The sequence below is a fragment of the Trachymyrmex septentrionalis genome, unplaced genomic scaffold, assembly GCF_001594115.1.
Source record: "Trachymyrmex septentrionalis isolate Tsep2-gDNA-1 unplaced genomic scaffold, Tsep1.0 scaffold60, whole genome shotgun sequence".
In the NCBI taxonomy this organism is placed as follows: Eukaryota; Metazoa; Arthropoda; class Insecta; order Hymenoptera; family Formicidae; genus Trachymyrmex; species Trachymyrmex septentrionalis.
In genome coordinates this window covers 4,647,584-4,669,892 of record NW_017305779.1, presented here as the reverse complement: position 1 = coordinate 4,669,892, position 22,309 = coordinate 4,647,584, and the positions used below count along the sequence as shown (strand labels likewise).

General features: G+C 32.4%; 3 protein-coding genes across 11 annotated transcripts in view; all 3 read left to right on the top strand.

The window, feature by feature from the left end:
• Positions 1-1,318: 1,318 nt before the first annotated feature.
• LOC108752549 (calpain-A) lies at positions 1,319-14,155 on the top strand. 8 transcript variants are annotated; one of them, XM_018493409.1, is made up of 15 exons: positions 1,319-1,538; positions 6,544-6,720; positions 6,834-7,021; positions 7,290-7,593; positions 7,674-7,855; positions 7,924-8,174; positions 8,252-8,409; positions 8,691-8,908; positions 8,987-9,029; positions 9,567-9,611; positions 10,285-10,414; positions 11,229-11,363; positions 11,881-12,008; positions 12,103-12,298; positions 13,746-13,831. In XM_018493409.1, the coding sequence occupies exons 1-15, from the start codon at positions 1,467-1,469 to the stop codon at positions 13,829-13,831; spliced, it is 2,313 nt and encodes a 770-aa protein (XP_018348911.1). In that variant the 5' UTR covers positions 1,319-1,466. The 8 variants fall into 8 exon arrangements, with proteins under 8 accessions (XP_018348911.1, XP_018348910.1, XP_018348913.1 ...); XM_018493408.1 differs by lacking the exon at positions 1,319-1,538 and adding an exon at positions 2,107-2,512; XM_018493404.1 differs by lacking the exon at positions 1,319-1,538 and adding an exon at positions 6,149-6,457 and having other exon boundaries at positions 13,746-14,155.
• A 1,089-nt stretch (positions 14,156-15,244) lies between these two features.
• LOC108752551 (retinol dehydrogenase 12-like) lies at positions 15,245-17,713 on the top strand. Its single transcript, XM_018493415.1, has 4 exons — positions 15,245-15,898; positions 16,185-16,420; positions 16,482-16,779; positions 17,182-17,713. Exons 1-4 carry the CDS (start codon positions 15,626-15,628, stop codon positions 17,353-17,355), a joined length of 981 nt encoding a protein of 326 aa, XP_018348917.1. The 5' UTR covers positions 15,245-15,625; the 3' UTR covers positions 17,356-17,713.
• A 1,581-nt stretch (positions 17,714-19,294) lies between these two features.
• The window catches only part of LOC108752550 (serine/threonine-protein kinase VRK1-like), a 6,131-nt gene continuing 3,116 nt past the window's right edge, over positions 19,295-22,309 (top strand). Inside the window, exons 1-3 of one of the 2 annotated variants that reach the window (XM_018493413.1) lie at positions 19,295-19,760; positions 21,726-21,898; positions 22,005-22,130. In XM_018493413.1, coding sequence (XP_018348915.1) covers positions 21,733-21,898; positions 22,005-22,130 — 292 coding nt within the window. In that variant the 5' untranslated portion in view covers positions 19,295-19,760; positions 21,726-21,732. Of the gene's footprint in view, positions 19,761-21,656; positions 21,899-22,004; positions 22,131-22,309 lie in introns of those variants that run through there. The other variant, XM_018493414.1, reaches the window with a different exon arrangement.

Below are 22,309 nucleotides of genomic sequence, written 5' to 3'. Positions count from 1 at the left end.
GCACGCAAAAGTCATAACAATAGAAATCATCGACGGAATTTCTTTTTAAGATTCGAGTAATTTTATCAAAGTAGTATTGATCTTCAGGAATTGGAACTGTTTGGCAGTCGTCCCAAAAATCAATCAGTAGTGCATTCTAGACATCTGCTGTAAGTTAAACATTCAACAGATATTCAACAAATATTTTGATACAGTGTAAAATTTATCGCATCGTCTTGAATAGAAGTGAAGCGAATTCTAGATTCTATAATTTTATAAAGACAATTAATTTTCAAACAAATCATATTGTGACTTAAATTATTGTCATTGATCATCGATGATCTTATCTTTTAAGAAATTTCACATATAAGATAGATAGGAGTCTCCCCGAATTTTCTGTACAAATAATATGGCATATTCTATTCTATATGAATTGAAATAAAAAATGTTATATAAATATAGGTCTTAAAATGTTTTATTAAAAAGTTTAATAATAAATAATCTGGATAAATTATAACAAAAACATGAAATATATAAGAAACAATTTTACCTATTAGTTTGCATCTCAAAGTGCTGTCTGCTCATGTTAATATAACTTTAATATCGTATGACATACATTTTTTACTCATATATATTTTTTTAACGTTTATGAATATTGATTATTTCAGTAAGTTTAAATTTATCACCTTTTTTGATGAGGATAGAAAAAATCATCATTATAGAAAGATTTCCTTTACTACCGTAAAAAAAAAAGATAAATTTAAATTAAATTCAAATAAAAAAATAAAGTATTTTAGAACCTATGTATAATATTTTTTTCTCTTTAGCTTACAAAATATACTATTAATTGTATAACGAAAAATTCGGAGACATTCTGTATAATTTAAGTGTTAAATTTAATTTTGAATACATATTTTTATTTATATATATTTTTAAAAATGTTTACAAACATTGTGTGTGTGTTTGTGATTATTTCAGTGATTGATATAATTTGGAATATGAGTATATAACAAATCTAACAAATTAATATGACAAATTAATTATTATTTTATTAATGTATACTAAATTAATATTAAATGTATTAAATTAATATATTAATGCATTAAATTAGCATTAATAAATGAGAGTTAATTTCCTATCAAAACAAACCTGTTAAAAGAAATGAACTTTTTTTCTCTGCTCTGCATGTACGGTACTGTCCAGAAGTGATATACAATACGATCATTCAGAAAGATAATCCACCATATGAATGACGAGTAACCTTCCTACAGTCACAACTCGTGCAACTTTCATAAGAATCAGCGTCATCGTGACATTGACAATAGCAGTGCATAAAAAGTGAGGTTAACTAGTGGAAACGAAGTTTCATATTAACATTGTCAAGAAGATAAATGTGATCAATGGAATAAATTGGACTCTACCGATCGTTGCCAAATTTCCGATAGCTCGCAGATCTCATCGGGATAAGAATTTTTAAGTGCACGAAAATGAATTCGTATGGATGGAACAGAGAAATATTCGAGCCAGAATTCGTTCGACAAGAAACAAAGAAGATCGAGGTGAGTATATGACAATGTATGACATACCTTACATATTTCGAGAATTTTGAAGTACAGCAGCTAACAATTGCAAGATCGCAACAATTAATTTCGAACGGTTTAAGTTTAAACAGTCTTACTAATTAGAGAGAGAGAGAAGTTACAAGGATCACCATTGACAATATCTGTCGTTTTAAATCGCGCGCATGCTGGCTCGAGGTTTCCAAAATGGCGGCAAATTTGAGACGAGCGTAACTATTGGCCTAGATTTAAGAAGGACAGCCAATCGCGTTTAACCATTATAATGTAAACAGTAGGTTCTGTTTTTATTATTCTGGCGCTAAAATTTCTTTTTCATTTTCGCCAAATATCTATCTCACTTTAAGTTCCAAAAGTGTAGTACACTCTATTAGTTCAGCTGTAGAAAACAGACGGGTAGAATCCGAAAGCTGGCGGCCACTGAAAGGTGAGCATGCGCCTTCTCCTACCTTCTCCTGCCTTCTCCAATCTCCATTGAGCCAATCAAGGTCATTTCGAGAGCGACGAGAGCTGTATAGTATATACATGGTCTATACTGGCGGATGTACACACCTGGCGTGACGTGCAAAGGAAAAGCTATGGGTGGAGGTTAATGGTTATCCTCGTGGTAAAACTGTCCGGCCCGGCGTAGAATCTGTCAGGTCGTAACGGTTTCGAAACTGCGTCGGAGTATCTTCTCGCGCTTCGTGATCCGTGACAGTTAAAACGTGACGGATATCGAGGCATTCGAGACAACATCGGGAGTTGTTTCGGGCTGCGTCGTTCGCTCGGTGTTTTCGAAATTATTTGGGATTCAATTTGGATTTGGGCGTAGCCGAGAAGAAAAAGAGAGGAAAACAAGTGCGATGAGTTACTACGGTGGTTATGGCGATGGAGGTGGCACCGAGGAGGACGTGTTCGTTAAAACGGCGGTCGAGATCAAGCGATTCCTACCGTCGCTATTCAACATCAAAGTGGTACGCTTATTTGTCTCACAATCAGAGGCAAAGAGCCGACAGCCGATGAGTCGTGAAGCTCGCAGACTCCGTTTCAGTATCTTCACTAGTAGATAATCTTCGAATTTTTCCTGAACCTGTTGCTGTCAAGACGAGTATTTGTTGACGAAATAAATCTTTCATTGCCCGATGTATTTTTTAAGTAGTAGCGCATTGATTGGTATTGATTCCTATTTTGTTTTACTTTATTATAAATTACAAATTATATAAATTGAGATAAATTTTAATTAAATAATTATTTATTACGAATAAATTTATTTAAAAAATGTTTAGTATTTATTAAAAAAATATTTGCTTTCTGAATAATTAGAAATAGTAATTTTTCTAATTTGAGATTCTATCAAATTGTCACTTAAGGCTCTATCAATTTCTCACTTAAGGCTCCTGAGTAGTCAGCCATTGAATTGTCCACGTCAGAAGCGAGAAGTGACACATTAATTTTTATTACATGCTATTTATAATAAAGACAATTTGGATAAAACAAAATAATGAGATTGCTTTAAATAAATAATCGTTAAGTAAATAATCGTAAAAAGTGATGAAAGGCACGTGTAAGTGAAAATAAGCTACGCATGCGCATCGAATAAAAATACCTAATGTGCCTTTTATTACTTTTTATGATTATTTATTGACTGTTGGAGGGATAAGCATAGTTTTCGTCCATTTTTACAAATGTTTTAAAGCAATCTCATTATTTTGTTTTATCTAAATTGTCTTTATTTATAAATGGCACATAATAAAAATTAATGTGTCATTTCTCGCTTCTAACGTCATGATTCAATATGGACTGCGTTCCACTTAACATTCGCAATGCTCACGAGCACCGTTTGTTCTTGTTTAACATTTGATAAACGATAAGAATAATGATTTCATGAGCGTTATAACACATGGATCAATAAGTCCCGAGACTAACGATGAAAACAACATTTTTTTTGCAAAATTTTTTTTTATTCATCAACATAATCACCTTTTAGGGTGATACATTTCAATACCATGTTTATAAAAAAATTTATCTTTCGCTTCAAAATAAGTTTCAGTTTCAGCGATGACCTCCTTATTTGAGCCAAATCTTTTTCCCTGGAGCATTTTTTTAAGATCAGCAAAGAGCCAGTAGTCACTGGGGGCTAAATCTGGCGAGTATGGGGGGTGGGGAAGCAGATCAAAGCCCAATTCGTTCAATTTTGCCATTGTTTTCATCGACTTGTGGCAGGGTGCATTGTCTTGGTGAAAAAGGATTTTTTAAACAAACTACAAAACGACTTTACTCTAACCTCGATAACTCAGCTGTTTCTAGTCCGATCGACTTAAAATTTTGACACGTTTCAAGCAAAGGTTAGTACTCTAGAAAGACGTGGTTACTGGTTTACTACGAGCGCCATTTCTGGGTTAGTCTCGGGACTTATTGATCCATGTGTTAAGTGTTAAGTAGAACAGCCATGGTTGTGATGACTACTTAGGATAACTAACAAAGGGAAGACGCGACGTGATAATAATCGATTGCGACGAAATTCGTAGCGGTAGGTCTGCATTATCAAGAGACAAAAATCTCTCATTAATTTTCTTCTCATAGAACTTAAAGAATTTTTTTAGAATTTTTTATCAATTTTTGTTCTCGTATGAAAATACGATATTAAAAAATTCTAAAAAAATTTGTTTTTCTGTAAAGTTGATAGTATTTAAGTAAAAAATTATTGAAAATCAATATTCAACGATTTTTAATCATTTTTAATCGATTTTTTTTACAAACTTGAAAAGCGCATTGTATCCCTTTACCCAGTATCACTTGACATGCAGACCTATCGCTACGAGATTCGTCGTAATCAATTTTTATCACGTTGCAACCTCTTCTTGTAAAAGATATATAAACAATAGAAAAATAATTATAAAGAATTAGATCATTTTCTTTCTGATATCTTTCGATACAAGTAATCAGAAAAATTATCGATAAACGTTTTATAAAAAATAATATGTATATATCTACGAGATAAACTGCTTTGTTGTGTTTTACTAGCACAACAATAATATATAAATTTTTTAAAATAAAAACTTAACTAAACATCTTCACATACAAAATCATGTAACTTGTGCATAGCATATTGGAATAAAATGTAACACCGAGGAAAACGCATGATTGATCAATTCCTCTCATTTAACACCTCCTATTTTTCCCATTCTAGAAATATTTCGCAAATTTATATTAAAAAAATCTACATTAATCTTGAATGATCTTTCATAATGTGAATACTAAAACTCTCTTTAATATACTCTATTTAATATCGCACAATTATTCACGTCTTTTGTAATATAAGTATATTGCATGCAAGATATTCTAACAATACCAATGGTGATGGCAATAGTGATGACGACATTGTACGAGAAATGTGTAACTGATACAATGCATTCTTGCATGATACGTATTCATTCATTGGAAAAAAATAATATGCGTCACAACATGCGTCAATACAGTGGTATTCATCCATTCACGTGTTTTTACAAAACATGTAAATTATTTAAGTTCTTAAATAATTTTGTTCACGTATTGAAAAACTTAGAATAACGATGATGAAATAGAATCCCGGGAAAAAATGTTATAAATATGGACATATTTTATATATAATTATATACATATAATTATATATAAAATATATCAATTTTGTATATAATTATGTATGAACATTTTTTTTCGGGATGTAAACAATAATAAAAAAAATTACTAAATTAATATTAAAATATTAAATGATTAAATACATGCTTATATGTATAATAATAATATAAATAATAAATGATTTACTAAATTAATTTCATTAATATTGTTCTTTTACTTGCAACTACTTTTAATTCAAAACGTAATTGATTTATCATCTGCATATCATTCAGAACCTTTTAATATGATACTTTTTGTATATCAATTTATAATGTATGATTAAATTAATCAATTGACAAATATACCGTACAAGTTGAAAATTTGTTCAAAAGAAGATTGGAATTTTTCTTTCCGACTGCTTCTTAAAAAATGTTTAGAATATAGATACTTGCGCTCTTTGCATTTCATTTCATAGCTGCCTACTTTTATTAAGTTCGACTATCAGATGTTTTGATATTTTCAGAAACAATAAAAAAATAATTGTATACAAATTGATAAGATAAAATAAAAGTATATTTTAACGCAGACATTTATTATATTATTATATTGACATAGATATTTATTAGCTAATATATACTTTGCTCATTGTATTGCATTTCTGCATCATACCGTGTACTAATTTGTTATCTTTTTACGTTCGAGCAGCTGTTCGCATATCCTTATTAAACAATTCTTATTACAATCTAAATTGCGGTTCGTTGTCTTCCGGTATAGTTATCATACCACCATTTCCACAAATGATAGCCGTATCGAATCTATCTGATAAAGGTAGCTGTTCCAAGTTCGAACAATGAAACTTTTCTCATGATAGCGAATAGTTCTAATTCTCATTTTGTATCGGTTGCATGTTTTCGAGGAGAAATCTGCTTTGCTTACGTGACGATTTTTTTTTCTGCATACGCGTTTATTCTTTTCTATGCATATAAAGCGATCCGCTTCGTTAACTCACCGACATGGATTCACGACATAGCAAATATACCAATTATCGCTATTCCAATTACGTGCGAGAAGGTCTGGCGGTTCTGAAAATTGGATCTAGTGTCGAGCAAAATCCACTAGTGCCTACAAAATCCACGAATAATAGCATAATTGGCAGAAACAATAATATCCTTTACTTGGCCAAACGCGAGTCTGTTCCTAAAAATTCGGCAGCAAAACCGAACAAGTCCCTTCCCGATTCTACAACGTGGAAGTATAAAAAATCTTTTGAAGATAAAGGGATACGAACGACAAAAAATTTTATTGGAAAACCCTGCTATAACGTAGGCCAAAATTGCAATTTTTTTCCCTTTTTTCTCGAAAATAGATCCGCGTATACACGACTTCATGCACAAACTGATGTTCGCAGTTAGGGGAGAAAGGATCCGGCCTCAGACCACGAGGAGAAGTCCAAGACTTCAATACCCTGAGACGAGAATGCCTGGCGACGGGAAGACTTTTCGAAGATCCTGAATTTCCAGCCAATGACTCATCACTGTATTTCTCCCGCAGACCGGATAGATACATAGAATGGAGACGACCGATGGTTAGAAATCTTTTGAATTATCCTAAATTTTATTAGCTGCCCTCGACAATAATTTACAAATTAAACACGAGGAGAATGGTCTTAACATTACCTATAACGCGGTAACTTCGCAGGAAATCGCGGACGATCCTCAGCTCTTTGTGGAGGGTTTCTCAAGATTCGATGTTCAGCAAGGGGAGCTGGGAGACTGTTGGTTGTTGGCCGCAGTGGCGAATCTGACCATGCATTCGAATTTGTTCTTTCAAATAGTGCCAGAGGATCAGAGCTTCGAGGAAAATTACGCTGGAATCTTTCACTTCAGGTTTGCTAGAAAGCAATGCAGTTTTATAAACAACGCTTTTCCGACGTGGCAAAAAATAATTTAATTTACGTTCTTATTATATAAACCGAAATGTTTATAGAAACGAATTATGTATATCATTTAGAAGTTTCGTTCATTACTGAATAGAGAATATCACGAATATATATTATCTAAATTCTACGATATTTGTATGACACGATTTTCTGCAAAATTACAAATTGCTATTAACTTGGAAAGGACTCTTATATCAGATTTGTACATTTATCAGGTTTTGGCAGTACGGTAGATGGGTCGACGTAGTGATCGACGATCGATTGCCCACCTGTCGTGGAGAATTAGTGTATCTTCATTCGGCCGAGAATAATGAATTCTGGAGCGCCCTTCTCGAAAAAGCATATGCAAAACTTCATGGTTCCTACGAGGCATTAAAGGGCGGCACAACCTGTGAAGCCATGGAGGATTTCACTGGTGGAGTAACGGAAATGTACCAAATGGACGAAACGCCACCGAACTTGTTCAATATTCTCTTAAAAGCGTCTGAGAGAAACTCGTTACTGGGTTGTTCTATCGAGGTGAATAAACTGTTACAATATTTATTAATTATATATCGCATGCTTCAATTGATTATTACTTTGATCCCTTCTCCTATTAGCCCGACCCCAACGTAGTGGAGGCTGAAACACCTCAAGGATTAATACGCGGTCACGCGTATAGCATCACCCGCGTGAAGAACGTGGAGATTCAGATGCCAAATCGATACGGTACCATACCTTTATTGAGGCTTCGGAATCCTTGGGGAAACGAAGCAGAATGGAATGGGCCTTGGAGCGATCAGTGAGTAGTCTCCCCCTATGTTTCGAAAATTATGATTCCAAGTTCACGCTTTCGTCATCTGTCGATAGATCACCAGAATGGAGATTTATCCCTGATCATGAGAAAGAGGAACTTGGCCTGACATTCGACGTGGACGGTGAATTTTGGATGTCGTTCCATGATTTTACTCGCCACTTCACTCAACTCGAGATATGCAACTTGAATCCAGACTCCTTAACGACGGATGATATCAGCGCTGGAAAGAAACGCTGGGAGATGAGCGTGTTTGAAGGAGAGTGGGTGCGCGGAGTAACAGCGGGTGGTTGCAGAAACTTTTTAGGTGAGATATGTAAATATATTGAACTGGTCAAATTTCGTAGAAGTATTCTCATTAAATAAAAAACATATATTTTATAGAGACCTTCTGCCATAATCCGCAGTACCGTGTTACATTGGAGTCTCCAGATGACGATGATGACAAGTGTACCGTAATTGTTGCTTTAATGCAAAAAAACAGAAGAGCGCAAAGAAGGATGGGTGCTGATTGCCTCACTATCGGATTCGCGATATATCATGTATGTGAGAAATTAATTGATCCTTATATAATGTTTAATAATATAGCACAGTAGAATTATAAATTTGATTTCTTTGAAAATTCGAATATTTATCTTCGACATTTCGAAGAAAATAAAGTTTATTACCGTTCACATAAATTATATGTTTTATTACATAACTTTGTACTGAAAAACTAATAAATGTCATTCAAGAAACACATGAATTTTCAAGAACTCGACGTTAGAAGATAAAAAATAAAAAATAAAAAATATTTTCTGTTAAAAATCTACTTTTTTGACAGTTAGACTATCCGGAGAGACTGCCAAAACCACTAGATATTAATTTCTTCAAGTACAACGCATCTGTTGGACGTTCACCGGCATTTATAAATTTACGGGAAGTTACATGCCGTTTCAAATTACCGCCGGGTGTTTACTGCATAGTTCCGAGTACTTTCGATCCAAACGAGGAAGGTGAATTCTTGCTGAGAATCTTCTCTGAAAACAAGAATAATATGGAGTAAGTTTTGTTGCGATGTTGTAATATAATAACACGACGTTAAAGAACTTTTATCCAAGTGTTTCTGTTTATTTACAGAGAAAATGATGAAGAAGTTGGTATTGGAGAAGTTGATGATAGGGTAAGGATAATAATAGATTAATCCTAAGCAATACGAATTATTTATTGTAATAAATTGAAGGGTGATAAAAAAAAATCTCTCAGATCACATATTTAAATCAGAAAGTTCCAATCGAAATTTCAAGGATAGTTGTGTATAAAATTCTTACACATCAGATTGTCAGCTTATACTAATGTTTAGAATTGATGAATCATACTAACGCGACAAATCACACACAATTTAGAAGACATCTATTAATAATTCACAGCACTAGCACTAACAGCACTAATAATTCAGTTTGATGAATATATGCATTGTGTGTTAAAAAAGTGTAATCACAGATTAGAAATGCATTAAATTAATTTATGTTAAATTGCACAAAAAGTAGAAAACGTAGAAATAACCAACATTATGCAATTAAGTTTTGTGTTCAGCTAATGCTTACAAAATTTAATGCTGTTGTACCATCTGATAATTGACTTGCGTTATGTGAAAAATGTCACTCACAATGATAACTAATCACTAACGAGCCGCACGTTTACATTGCTTGGCTTTTAGGTAATTAATCCTGCGGATGGTAAGGAGGATAAAAACGGAGATAACGTAAGTAAAACGCATGTTGAGATAGAAAATTCTAATATGTTTTATGTATGAATAAGAAATTAAAGAAATATAGAATTGTGTTTAAGAACTCAGGGCATTATTGTTTTATCCTTGTTGTTCACTGAATATTAAACAAAGATAAGATAATAGTACGTACTCTGGTGAACACAATCTTGGATTCGATCTCGCTACAACCGCTTTCGAAAATACGTGTAAGACATAATATAAATAAGCATAATAAGTATACTGTGTATGTATATAGTAAATCACAAAGAAATTGGATAAAATAGGATGTATATAGTATGTATTATATATAGTAGAAATCAAATTCATTAATAACAATCAATAAGAAATAAGAGAAAAAGGAATGAATTCATTACGTTCATATTTTGAATTCACTTGTGATTTACTATATACAGTTATTTTCACATCTTTTATATATAGAAAATGTCATTACTATTTTTCATAGCTCATACTGTATACATAAATTTTACGTATTAATGAAAAAAACTAAATTAAAATATTTTAAGTTTAAATATTGTAATTTAAAAATAGTTAGTTAAAGTGAAGTCGATTCAAATTTTATGGAAGAGATGCAGAGTTTTTAGACTTGTTTTAGATTAAGATTGTTTTTATATTTTATAATGAAATATTTTTTCTATATTATTTGTAGGTTCCCGAGGAACCTGACCAAGATCGCAATAGCGAGAAAGTCCGAGAATTCTTCAAGAAACTTGCTGGCGATGATTTGGAAGTGGATTGGATGGAACTCAAAGATATCCTAGATTACGCCATGAGGAAAGGTAAATATTGTCTGCGCGCTGCGAGTCTTGATGTAAAAATATGTATGAAAAAAAGAGTATGTATAGTTTTAAATACGAGTATATATAGTTTCCGTACATAATTGTATTTTATTCTAATTGTAAGAGCTTTGCTTCATAGCTTTTTGTAATTTTTATGCTTAATTTACTCAATGTTTCTCATTGATAGACTCATACATTTTTTAAATCATGCTTTATCATTAATCTTATATTTTTTTATATTTTATCACCTACACCGTTTATTTTTAGCCTGATAACTGATTAATTTACTACAAATTTTCTCCTCGTTATAAATTACTTTATTCTATTAGCACGCTGTACAGCATTTTATGATCATTTAATAATCATATCAAAAATTCTGCATGCTTATCTTTTACCTTGTAATTTGTATCTACAATGCATAAATACATTTGGGTCCTTTAAATAATTAATATAAATTCAATATCAATATTTCGAAAATTTCTTTATTTAATTAACTTAATTAAAAACTACTTAGAGAGAGAGAGAGAGAGAGAGAGAGAGAGAGAGAGAGAGAGAGAGAGAGAGTTGAAAATAATTGTAATAATACAATTTTTTTAGTAAACAAGCATAGAGTATACATATATTATATAAGTGATATATAAGCTTCTGTTAAAAATATTTAATTCTTGAAGAAACTAGATTACTAGAGTTATATAAAAGTTAGAGAAAGTAATAGATTGTAATTTAAGCCAAGACGTGAATGTTACGGATTCTTATGGCCCAAGTGTACGTATGTAAAACTCGAAGCTAACATGTAGCTGTGTGTTACGGGTAGAGTTACCACAATTGGCGCATCGTAGCGAGGCACATGTTCCCGAAACTGTTGAAGGAAATGGTTCGTTTGTCGACACTCTCATCTCACTGCTGTGCGGCATTATTTGTAATAATGAACAGTACAATAAGCCCGTAGGTAAGACAAATACATCTCCTATCACAGGATTGTTTTACCAATTGTGTTACGCCGTTATGTCCCACTTTGTTTGATTATTTATCCCTATGTTAACACACGAAACGCGCTTTCATCAGCATTCGTATGGTGAACTGATAATGACAATGTCAAAATGTTGTTAGCAGGTTGACACTTTATGTCTCCCACAAGGTAGGACAGAACTTTTCGATGAAAATATACCTACCGCATGCTTTTTCAATTAACAGAGAATGAACTATTAACGAATTGCTTAAATTCGTCGGCACACGTAAAGTTCGCAATGTAGCTGTATCATAATTGAATTTGTCATTTCTATTGTATAATTGAAGATATTACTGTTTTAATACATTTGAAAAACTGTAAGATAATACTCTTACGTTTTTATTTTAATTGCATATGAATTTTTTGTACGTATTTTGAAAATTTTTATGTTAGATATTATCTCTTACATACATGAAGATTGCAACAGGCAAAATGAGTTTTTTCTCTTAAATTGCAGAGACTCACGACAGAGGTTTCAGTAAAGATGTATGTCGCAGTATGGTTGCTATGTTAGATGCAGATCACTCCGGCAAACTCGGTTTTGAAGAATTCAAAACGTTGTGGAATGACATTAGAAAATGGAAGGTAAGTGCGAAATCTTTCAATTTGGTTTTTTATCTTGTAAGACTAATGTTTGACTATTTGTATGACTAATGTTTTTACGGTATAAATATTTCAGGCTGTTTTTAAGTTGTACGACAGAGACGAATCGGGATATTTAAATGCATTTGAATTAAGACAAGCGTTAAATAGCGCGGGATACCGTTTGAACAATCATATTCTTAATATATTGGTTCATCGTTATGGTACTAAAGACGGCAAGATTACGTTCGATGATTACATAATGTGCACGGTCAGACTTAAAACAATGATTGGTAAGTGAAACTTGCATTTATCTAATAATAATTTATCTCTATATATCATTTATATATATTAACTATTAAAATATATATTACCTTTTAATATACGAGGTCTGTCCCAAAAGTATCCGACCTCTGCGTATATCCTTGGGCATCCTATTGTGGAAAACAGGTATTCAGTATTTAAGGTAGACCTTTAAGAGTATTCGTCGCATTTCACAATGACTGAACGAGTCAAGCAGAGAATTTGTATTCAATTTTGCCAAAAACTTGGCCACACGTGTTTCGAGACAATCGACATGATCCGTTAAGTTTATGATAATGACTCTATAAGTGACACACAAATAAAAGAATGGTTTAGACGGTTCAAAGCTGGCTGTGTCTCAGTGAACAGTGATCCTCGTTCCGACAGATCTTCAACGTCAAAAACAGCGAAAAACGTGTGCGATCCGCAATCAACAAAAATCGTCGTTTGACTGTGCAAGAATTAGAAGAGGACATTGAGATCCCAAAAACTATTGTTTCTCGAATATTGACTGAAGATCTGGGAATGAGTCTCTTGATTGCAAAATTCGTTCCACGAGTGCTTACGGAAGATCAAAAGAATTCTCGAGTTGAAATTGCCGAAGACATTCTGGAATCCATCAATAAAGATCCTAAGTTGCTTAAAAGAGTTATTACTAGCAATGAAACATGGATTTACGATTACGACCCTGAAACAAAAGCACAATCTTCTCAATGGGTGACGAGAGAAGAGCCTCGACCCAAGAAAGCGTCAAAGTCGGAGCAACATGAAAGCAATGCTCACTGTTTTCTTCGACCAGGAAAGTATTGTACATCACGAATATGCTTTTCAAGATCGCACAATAAATAAGGAGTATTATTTGAAAGTTCTTAAATAATTGCGTGACGCAGTAAGCAGGAAACATTTGTGGAAACATGGGAACTGGCTGCTGCACCACGATAACGTTCATTCATCTCACCTGATTCAGAAGTTTTTGACTAAACACGGTATTGTCCAACTTCGTCCAACCTCCGTACAGTCCAGATATAGCCCCGTGTGACGGGGCTTTGATTATTTCCTAAGTTGAAACATCCGTTGAAGGGCAAAAGATTTGATAATTTAAAGAAATAAAATAAAAATGCGACGAGGGAGCTGTTAGCTATCACAGAAAACGACTTCCAGCAAGTCGACTGCTTTCGCAAGTGGGTACATGGTTAGAAAATCACTGCTTTGAAAGGAAACTAGGCGACGTTGTTCATACCACTCCGAAATATTCTTTCTCATGATACAGGCAAAGGTCGGGTACTGTTGGGACAGACCTCGTATGTTAACACGTTTTGTTAATATGTGTATATCAATATTTACAAATTAATTATATAATGATGTCATATATAGATATATTATTATTGTTATTATTAATATAAACATAAGATAAAATCAGTTATTATGATGTTATAGATATCTTTAGAGAGAGAGATCCAGATAAAACCCAAACAGCTACGTTCACCTTGGAAGAGTGGATGGAAAAAACACTCTATTCGTAATAAAATATAAATTCATAAACTTGAGAATCTTCCTAACACCAGTGTATCAGATTGTGATGATAGATGGCCGTCTATGAATGAGAAATATTTTTTTATGGAGAACCACAAAAGAGAACATACTTTATAAGTTGAGAGATAATGTATATGTACCTACACAAAGCTTATTAATTCCTTTGAACCAATGTTACGAAAGTATTCATATGGCTCTACACACATGCATTATATGAATTTAAATGGAATAAGAAACTGTATTTATACATAAGAATATATATATATATTCCATCTGTAATAATTGTTGATTTGTATGTGGAAGAATATAGTATCGCGTGCCTTAACATTATTTAAGTAATTGCAACATTAGCATTAAAATTTATTTTCAAAATATAAATAATTTATTGGAACATATAATGTGTATGTATTAATTGATCCCTAGATTTATATGCTTTTTTAATTTTAATACTACATAAAACAAAAATCTTATTAATTTTTACAATTTTTCATTTATATTTAATAAAATTGACAAAAAAGTGTAATGGAAAATAAGTGAAGAATGGACGTGAGTATGTATATTGCAGAATGCAATTATATAAATATATTTTTAAAATAATTAATATTTAATTGCATTCAATATACTAAATAAATTAAATTCGTACTTAAACACTGTGTTTCTATTATACATATTCGATTTAACTAAAATATGAAATATTATAATTCAATTTTATTTTTACTTTAAATTGCATTATCTTCAATAGCATTTCATTAATGATGTTAATATGTATATACCTGCTATATATTTAATAATCTTTATTGCGAGTTCTAAAGGGCCCTATTCTTTGTAGCTAAACTTCTTGCCCCACAGTTCATCTTTTCTTGTTTTCTGTTCAACTAGAGAGAAAAGGAAAAAAGATGCGAACTTTAATTAAAAAGAATCTAGAACAGATCTAAGAACTTCTGGTTAATATTACTTAGCTACTTTTTAACTTAACAAAGCAACGGAAGCAACCTAGCTTCTTTCCTTTATTTCTTCACTTCTACAAGTGAAAAACAAAATAATAATATAGGTCTATTTACATTACTTACATATTTTGCATTCAGTATCTTTGCTTTTTTTCTCTTCAAAGCCCAAATTAATATGTCATTTATTATCTCATTTTAAGTGCAATAATATTTTTGAGAATTTCAATGCGAACAGATCTATTATCGACATTACTTTATAGTTATTAAAAATTCTCGAATATCGATATGTTAGAAATTACAAGTAAACTTGAAATTGAAACAATATTTTATCGAATATAACAGGGTATCCCGCACTTTTTTGCCATTCTTATTGAAAAGGCAATTCAAGGACTCGTGAAAATTTGCGTATGCTGGAGTATTTGCGTTGCAGCGCTTGCGCGTTACGATTGTAAATAAAGTCCCGCGTAGGAGTTTTTACGGCGACACTTGTGATGTTGCAGTAATTATTTTTGTTCGAGATTGTCCGAGATGTGGAATCGCTCGGAGTGCTTGAGATAAGATTAGTCTTTGGACTGATGCTCTTTGCGTTTAATTAATGAACAGCTGTCATGCTGTTGTACGCGAATAATTAGAAGCTTCGATTGGACCGAACGTGAAAGCGCATAATATTGTGTCACGCTTAATATTAGTATGCATTAGCAAGGTTTGAGCTAGTCATCGCGATCAACCACGTTCAACGTACGTCTGTTTTCTGTGACTGAATTAGTGTACACTCACGTGCTATACTTGAAACATAACAGTCTCATGCCGCGTGGTTAAAAGTCACCTGGCGTCAATATGGTATCTCCGTGGTGTTATTTCATACTTCCAATGGTCCTGCTCATCGGCTTGCTCCGCAAATGTCGAGAGCGTACTTGGGGAAAATGCAAGAGCACCAGCAATCTACAAGACCGGGTATTCCTTGTGACCGGTGCTAACTCCGGCATCGGCAAGGAGACGGCGAAGGAATTGGCCAAGCGAAAAGCCACGATTATTATGGCCTGCAGGGATGTACAAAGTGCGACGAATGCCATAGCAGAGATACGCAGCAAAATATCTACTGGCGAATTGGTGATCATATAATCTTTCTTTAATAAAATTGGACCACAGTAATCTTTACATATCGAATTATGCAATTCTATCTCTATATTACTTTTTATCTATTTTTCTTACCCAAGCAGAACAACAAGTCATAATAATGTCAAAATGACATTAAAATGAATCAGAGATGATTGAAAAATGACTTTTAATGATCATTTTATGGCCATTTAAACATGATTTTGATATCATAATGACTTGTTTTACTTGGGTGCTTTCTAACTTAATGCTAATTATACGATTTATTGCTATTATACAGATTCCTATGGAATTGGATCTTGCATCTTTCTCGTCGATTAGAAAATTTGCCAATGAAGTGCTAAAGAAATTTTCCCAAATTCATGTGTTGATCAATAATGCCGGGGTATATGCACCTCTGAAAGATCACGCTTTGACGAAAGATGGATTTGAGATCCATTTCGGAGTCAATCATTTGGGTCACTTTTTGCTTACCAATTTACTTTTGGATCGTCTGAAGGAAAGCGCTCCTAGTAGGTTAGTATAAAGTAATGTTTTAGAGTGACAAAACGATGTTGAAATAAAACTTTTCACACAGAATAGTGGTAGTGACATCCAAGCTTTTGGAATCTGGAGTAATAGATTTTTCAAACTTGAACGGCGAGAAAGGATTGCCGGTAAAAAGCAGAATGAATCCTGGCTATTGTAACTCAAAGCTTGCAAATGCATACTTTGCCGCTGAGCTTGCAAAACGAACAGAAAATACTGGTGTTAATGTTTACATGGTGTGTCCTGGATTTACTTATACTGGTTTATTCAGAAATGTGAAAAGAAGCTGGTTTCATTATATCATTTTTTCGCCTGTTGCTCTTATGTTTCTACGCACTGCAAATCAGGTAAATATACAAATCAACATGTGATCCATCTTTAGAAAATCTTTTACCTTTATAAATTCTCTTATCTAAACTAAATACTAATACGAATAAGAGAACTTTTCCCACACTGCATAAAATATCTATGTAAATCATTTTTTGAAGTATTTCAATAAAATATTTCATAAATGTTTATAAAACATTTTTAAATATTGCATTAAAACATTTCGCAAAAATATTTTAGAAATATTGTAAAAAAAAGAATACTTTAAAAAACTGATTTCCAAATTATATTTACATTTTAGAAATATTTTATGAAAAATTTCCGAAATATTTCAAATCTTGCAATGAAATATTTTGGAAATATTTCTAAAATATTTCATGCTGTATGGATTATTATTTTCTATTATAAATTAATATTTACAGGGTGCGCAAACGGTATTGCATTGTGCAACAGAACCGTCATTGTCTGAGGAAAGTGGACATCTGTATCGCGATTGTAAACTTTACGTCTCTAAAAAAGATCTAGATCCAGAAGTAGCACTCCATCTATGGGAAGTAAGTGCGAAATCGACTGGTTTGAAGGAGATTGTGAAATAAATGATTTTAGAATACACGCGCATATTGTATATGTACAATCGACAGTAAAATTGCTGTTCTGTTCTGGTGTAGTGAGGAATTGTGCATGTATTGAGATCCTTCTTTTTCTCCAACTGATTGCTGATTAATTGCTGAAAGAGAAGTCACAGTGAGACTTTTAAAAGAAAAAAGCTCGATACAAATGCAATCTTATTCACTACATGTGAATTAGAGGACACTTTTGCTCTTCATAGTGCCATTTCACGTTTTGTTATATTTCAAGTGATTATTCGATATTTATTTTTATATGTATAGCGAATAGGAACTAGATAATGTCAATGTGGCACATTCTTATTCCATTTTTACGTATTTAAATTACAGCGAATGGATTTTTTATATATATGTATATTTTAAGATAAGATGTATATCCTCTATTTTGATGTATATGTGTATATTTATCTTTACATATTAGATATCTCAGCTCTTCTAAATTCTATAAATCCTTAACAAGTGCGGCCTTCTGTTTTTTTCGCATTGAACAATCTGATGTAAAATATCATCTTTCAAAGTTGAGCATATGATAGAAAAGATGTATGTATTTAAAATAAACCTACTATAGAGCCTTTATAGCCTTTAAATTTTTAAAATTTATCAAATAATTATGTGTTAATTATCGTGAACATCAACTAAAGTTAATTAAAAATTGATTTTCTGTTTCTAATTATTTTACTATTTATATATATTTTATATTTTCACATAATTATATTCTTAAATAAAAGTTGAGAAAGATTAAAACAATTATACAATGAGTTTTTAAATATCCTAATGTTATAAAAAATTAGAGCTTTTACAGTGCCGAAATTTTTTAAACGTTTATGCACCATCTATCAACATAGTTTAATTTTAATTTCGGTTCAACTAATTCTTTATCTTTTTCTAGTTTCAGATTAGAAAAAGAGTAAACTGAAAGAGTGAACTAAGATTAAAGTTAATTTACATAGAAAGGGGGTATAATTCTTAGAATTAGAAAAAAATAGTTGAATCTAGATTAAAAATGAACTACATTAGCTTCATTTGGGGAGACGCTATTGGCGCTACTCGTGTTATTCTATCTTCATCGTCCATTAGACGTAAAATAAGGATAGTATTATACAATGGCGCTTCTCGAATGCATCCACTGAGATAGAACGAACATGAGAGAGAGAGAGAGAGAGAGAGAGAGAGAGAGAGAGCGTGAGTGAGACAAAGAGAGAAGTAAAAGAGATGGGTTTATTTTCAAAATCTTACAGCTGTTCCTCGAGTAAAATTTTATAATTCATATTCCTTGCCTCAAATAATTGTTTTGACGCCACTATAGTGGTTTACTGGCTTCCTATCCTACAAAAAAATGCGTTTCAATTCTCTCGTTGCCGGTTGTACGCCGGTTTTATGAAGGATTCACACGCGCGCGACATACATGCGTCATTCGTAGTAAGTCCAATGAGCGTCCAATGGGCAAACGTGTTCCTTAGAGACTTCAGCTGGGGACGCTATCGTCCCTAGAAAACAGATGTTCCTATTGGCCGTAGATCGTGTACAGTACGAATTTTCAATTAGCCAATCGCTTTCCGTTACGTTCTGTCATTCGGGGAAAAAAAAAGACCGAGTTGGTTGGTCGTATTATCGCTTATCGCGCGATACTTGCTGCTTCTATGCGAGAAATATCGTTGTCGTTGGAGACAGATTCCAGCTGATCGGCGCTCCCGCGAAGAGGCGTATTTCGAAGAGGGTGCGATGTGATTTGTCAAGTTCGGTGCGGACGAGTATCCGAGGCGGAATCGCGATTCGGCCGTGGTGGTGTCCGTCCGGTTCGTCGTCCAAGAGTGGCCAAGACTCGGCAAGCTGTTGCAGGCTTCGAATGCGTTTTCCGCTCGCGTTGTTTGACACCATTCTGCAACGGGACGTTGGCGATACGTTGCTTCACGCATCTATCGAACGTACGCGACAACATTACGTTAGACGTTGCGGGACCGCAGCACGTACTGCTGTAGCACTTTGTAACATACAGTCGGGACGATCTGCGATTTCACTGCTTAGGCGTTCCTTCCTTTGTGCGTGGCGAATCTTACATACGCAGACGTTTCGTCTCCGAGGAAAAGCGCCGGTTGCTCGCACATCGACGCATGATATTTCGAACAATCTTGAACGACGACATATCTCGCTTGTATCTCGCTGTATTACGCCAGGCTTTCGTTCAAGAACCCTTCGTGACTAACCTTGCGGCTTGGCATCCAGCGAGATATTATAACTGCGAGTCTTTCGTTGTCATCGAGACGTTCTTCCTGTGAGTGATCGCTCGAATGCGCGATATGAGTTCCTCTTGTTAACTAATAAGCCGATACAGAAAATTAGAAAAAAAGAGATATTAGAAAAATACGTACGTCCATGTAAGTATACTATTGTTACGTAGAACGGCATGTTGATAAGTTCGATAGAAATTGAATTCGATGTCGTCGATGAGGCTCTTATCAAGTATTGATATCGAAATCCATTTGTAATCAACACTTTTTCGTGTACATACAATGATCTCTTGTCTTTTGTTCTTGAAATTCACTCGAATTATATTATATTTTACATAATTAATTGATACATTAAAAAAAAATTTTATTATTTCTTAGTAGCTTTGTATGGTTACTGTGAATTACATGTAAATATGTAATAATTTACTGAGAATTTTTACCGTGTATGTATGTAGAAATATTGCATCATGTAAGTGAGCGTATTGCAAAAAATCGTAGCAAATGGATTTTGGAAGTAGCGAATTGTGTTTATCGCTAATTTAAAGTCTGTTTTTTATTCCTGCACTAGACTGCATTAGAACTTTTTTCTCACTTTTGCCAAATATTAAATACATATCTATTTCACTTTAAGTGTATACTCGTTACTAGTGTATACTAGTTCAGCTACAAAAAACAGATCTTTAGTTACTTGCACTACTCTGCATTGGTGTGTTCGAAAGAGCATTACATATACATGTGTATGTATGTATGTATATATACATATATATATATATTTATACACATACATATATATATATAATATATAAAGATATATTCGTAGAAACCATAATATAATATTCATTGATGAATAATACTGGAAGATATCAGATATTCTATTTAAGAATGTGATATTAATGGCCATTTTATGGCTATAATTGGATATAATTGGCTATTTTTCTTTAAATATTTTATATTTTTATAATTTTAACTTCAGCTTTTAGTACACAACCAATATGAATTAAAAATGCCTATACCAATCGAAGCTAGATCTTTTAATGCTTAAATAATTTAATGTGAATTATATATATATATATATATATATGTATATACACTATATGTATATGTATTATGTACATGCATATATATTATATTTATAATCGTTCAAACTGCACGCCGAATTGGTTTTCCAGACTTATAAATGCAATTAAATTACTGTAATATTACGAATTAAATCAAATTGACAATTTGATCCTCAATCAAGCATTATATTAGAAAGATATTAATGTGCTGAAAAACAGCTTTTAGTGTTATGCAAAGTAATCAGGTAATTAAATTTGCTATAGGTGATATTATAATCCCTGAGTTGCCTATTTGATAATTTTTATGTACAAATATTTTAATTTACGTCCTGCAACAGAATTATATATTTCAATTCTGTATAGTAATTAATAATATTCATAAAGAAAAGCAGTATTTTACTGTGCTATATACGTAGTAGTGTATCTTATTTAATGAGATTGGGACGAAATTAAATCATTGGTGAATGCGAGTAACAATAAAATAAATGTATATATAACTTTATATATTTGTAATTTGTTAAAGAATATAATTTATACATTAATAGAAAAGATATAAATATATGATCTCTTTGCATTCTTTAATTTTATACTGAACATCTGCTTTTTATTTTTAATTACAAATGTATATGTAGGCATCCTTAATATTATAAAAATTTGTTTATAACAATTACAAAACTAATATATATGATATACAAATATGTTATTTTAATGATGACATTTTTACATAATTAATATTAAATAAAGCATAAAGCGAAGGAAACTAAAAAAATGTATATAAGCGGTATTTATTAAGAAATAAATGAAAAAATAAAATATAAAATTATTATAATATCCTTGACATATTCTTGTTTGTATAAAGTTATGAGATTTTTTTATGCAATTTATTGCTATCATATATTTGTGTATCAAATAAGTTGTACCTCAATACAACTTGATACAATTTTGATAGTAAAAAGAATCCTGTTACGAATATTGGATGAATCTCTCTACATGATGAGTCATATTTTTGTCAAGTTGTAATAAATTTTTAATATACATATGAATGATTTAATAGCGATAGGATGCCGCCAAGACGAGCTGAAGATGTGCCTATGAAGAGAATAGCAGCTGCAGGTTGTAAATTACCAGCACAACTGCCAGCAGGAGAAATCTTGACAGATATTACACAGAATAAATGGAGACTAGGGAATACCATTGGATATGGTGGTTTTGGAGACATATACCTTGGTAAATATTCTTGTAATCCGTTTTTGCTTATATTTGAGAAATAATCCATATTCTACAGTTTATATTTGTAGAGCTATACATTAATCTTTCGCTTTTTCTTCCGTAGCCTCTAATGACATTACATCACCTGTTGATCAAGATGCAAAGTATGTCATAAAGATTGAACCTCATAATAATGGGCCATTATTTGTCGAAATGAATTTTTATATAAGAGCAGCACGGAAGCACATGAGTAAGTAATGTACACATAATTAAGTTAACATATATACAATATAACTATATTTTTATGTATATATACACACATATACGCGCGCGTGTAATAGAGTGGTCTATTTTACTCAATCCATTAGAATATCTCTAAATCTTTAAGAAAAAATGTTTTTCTGACACACACACACACACACACACACA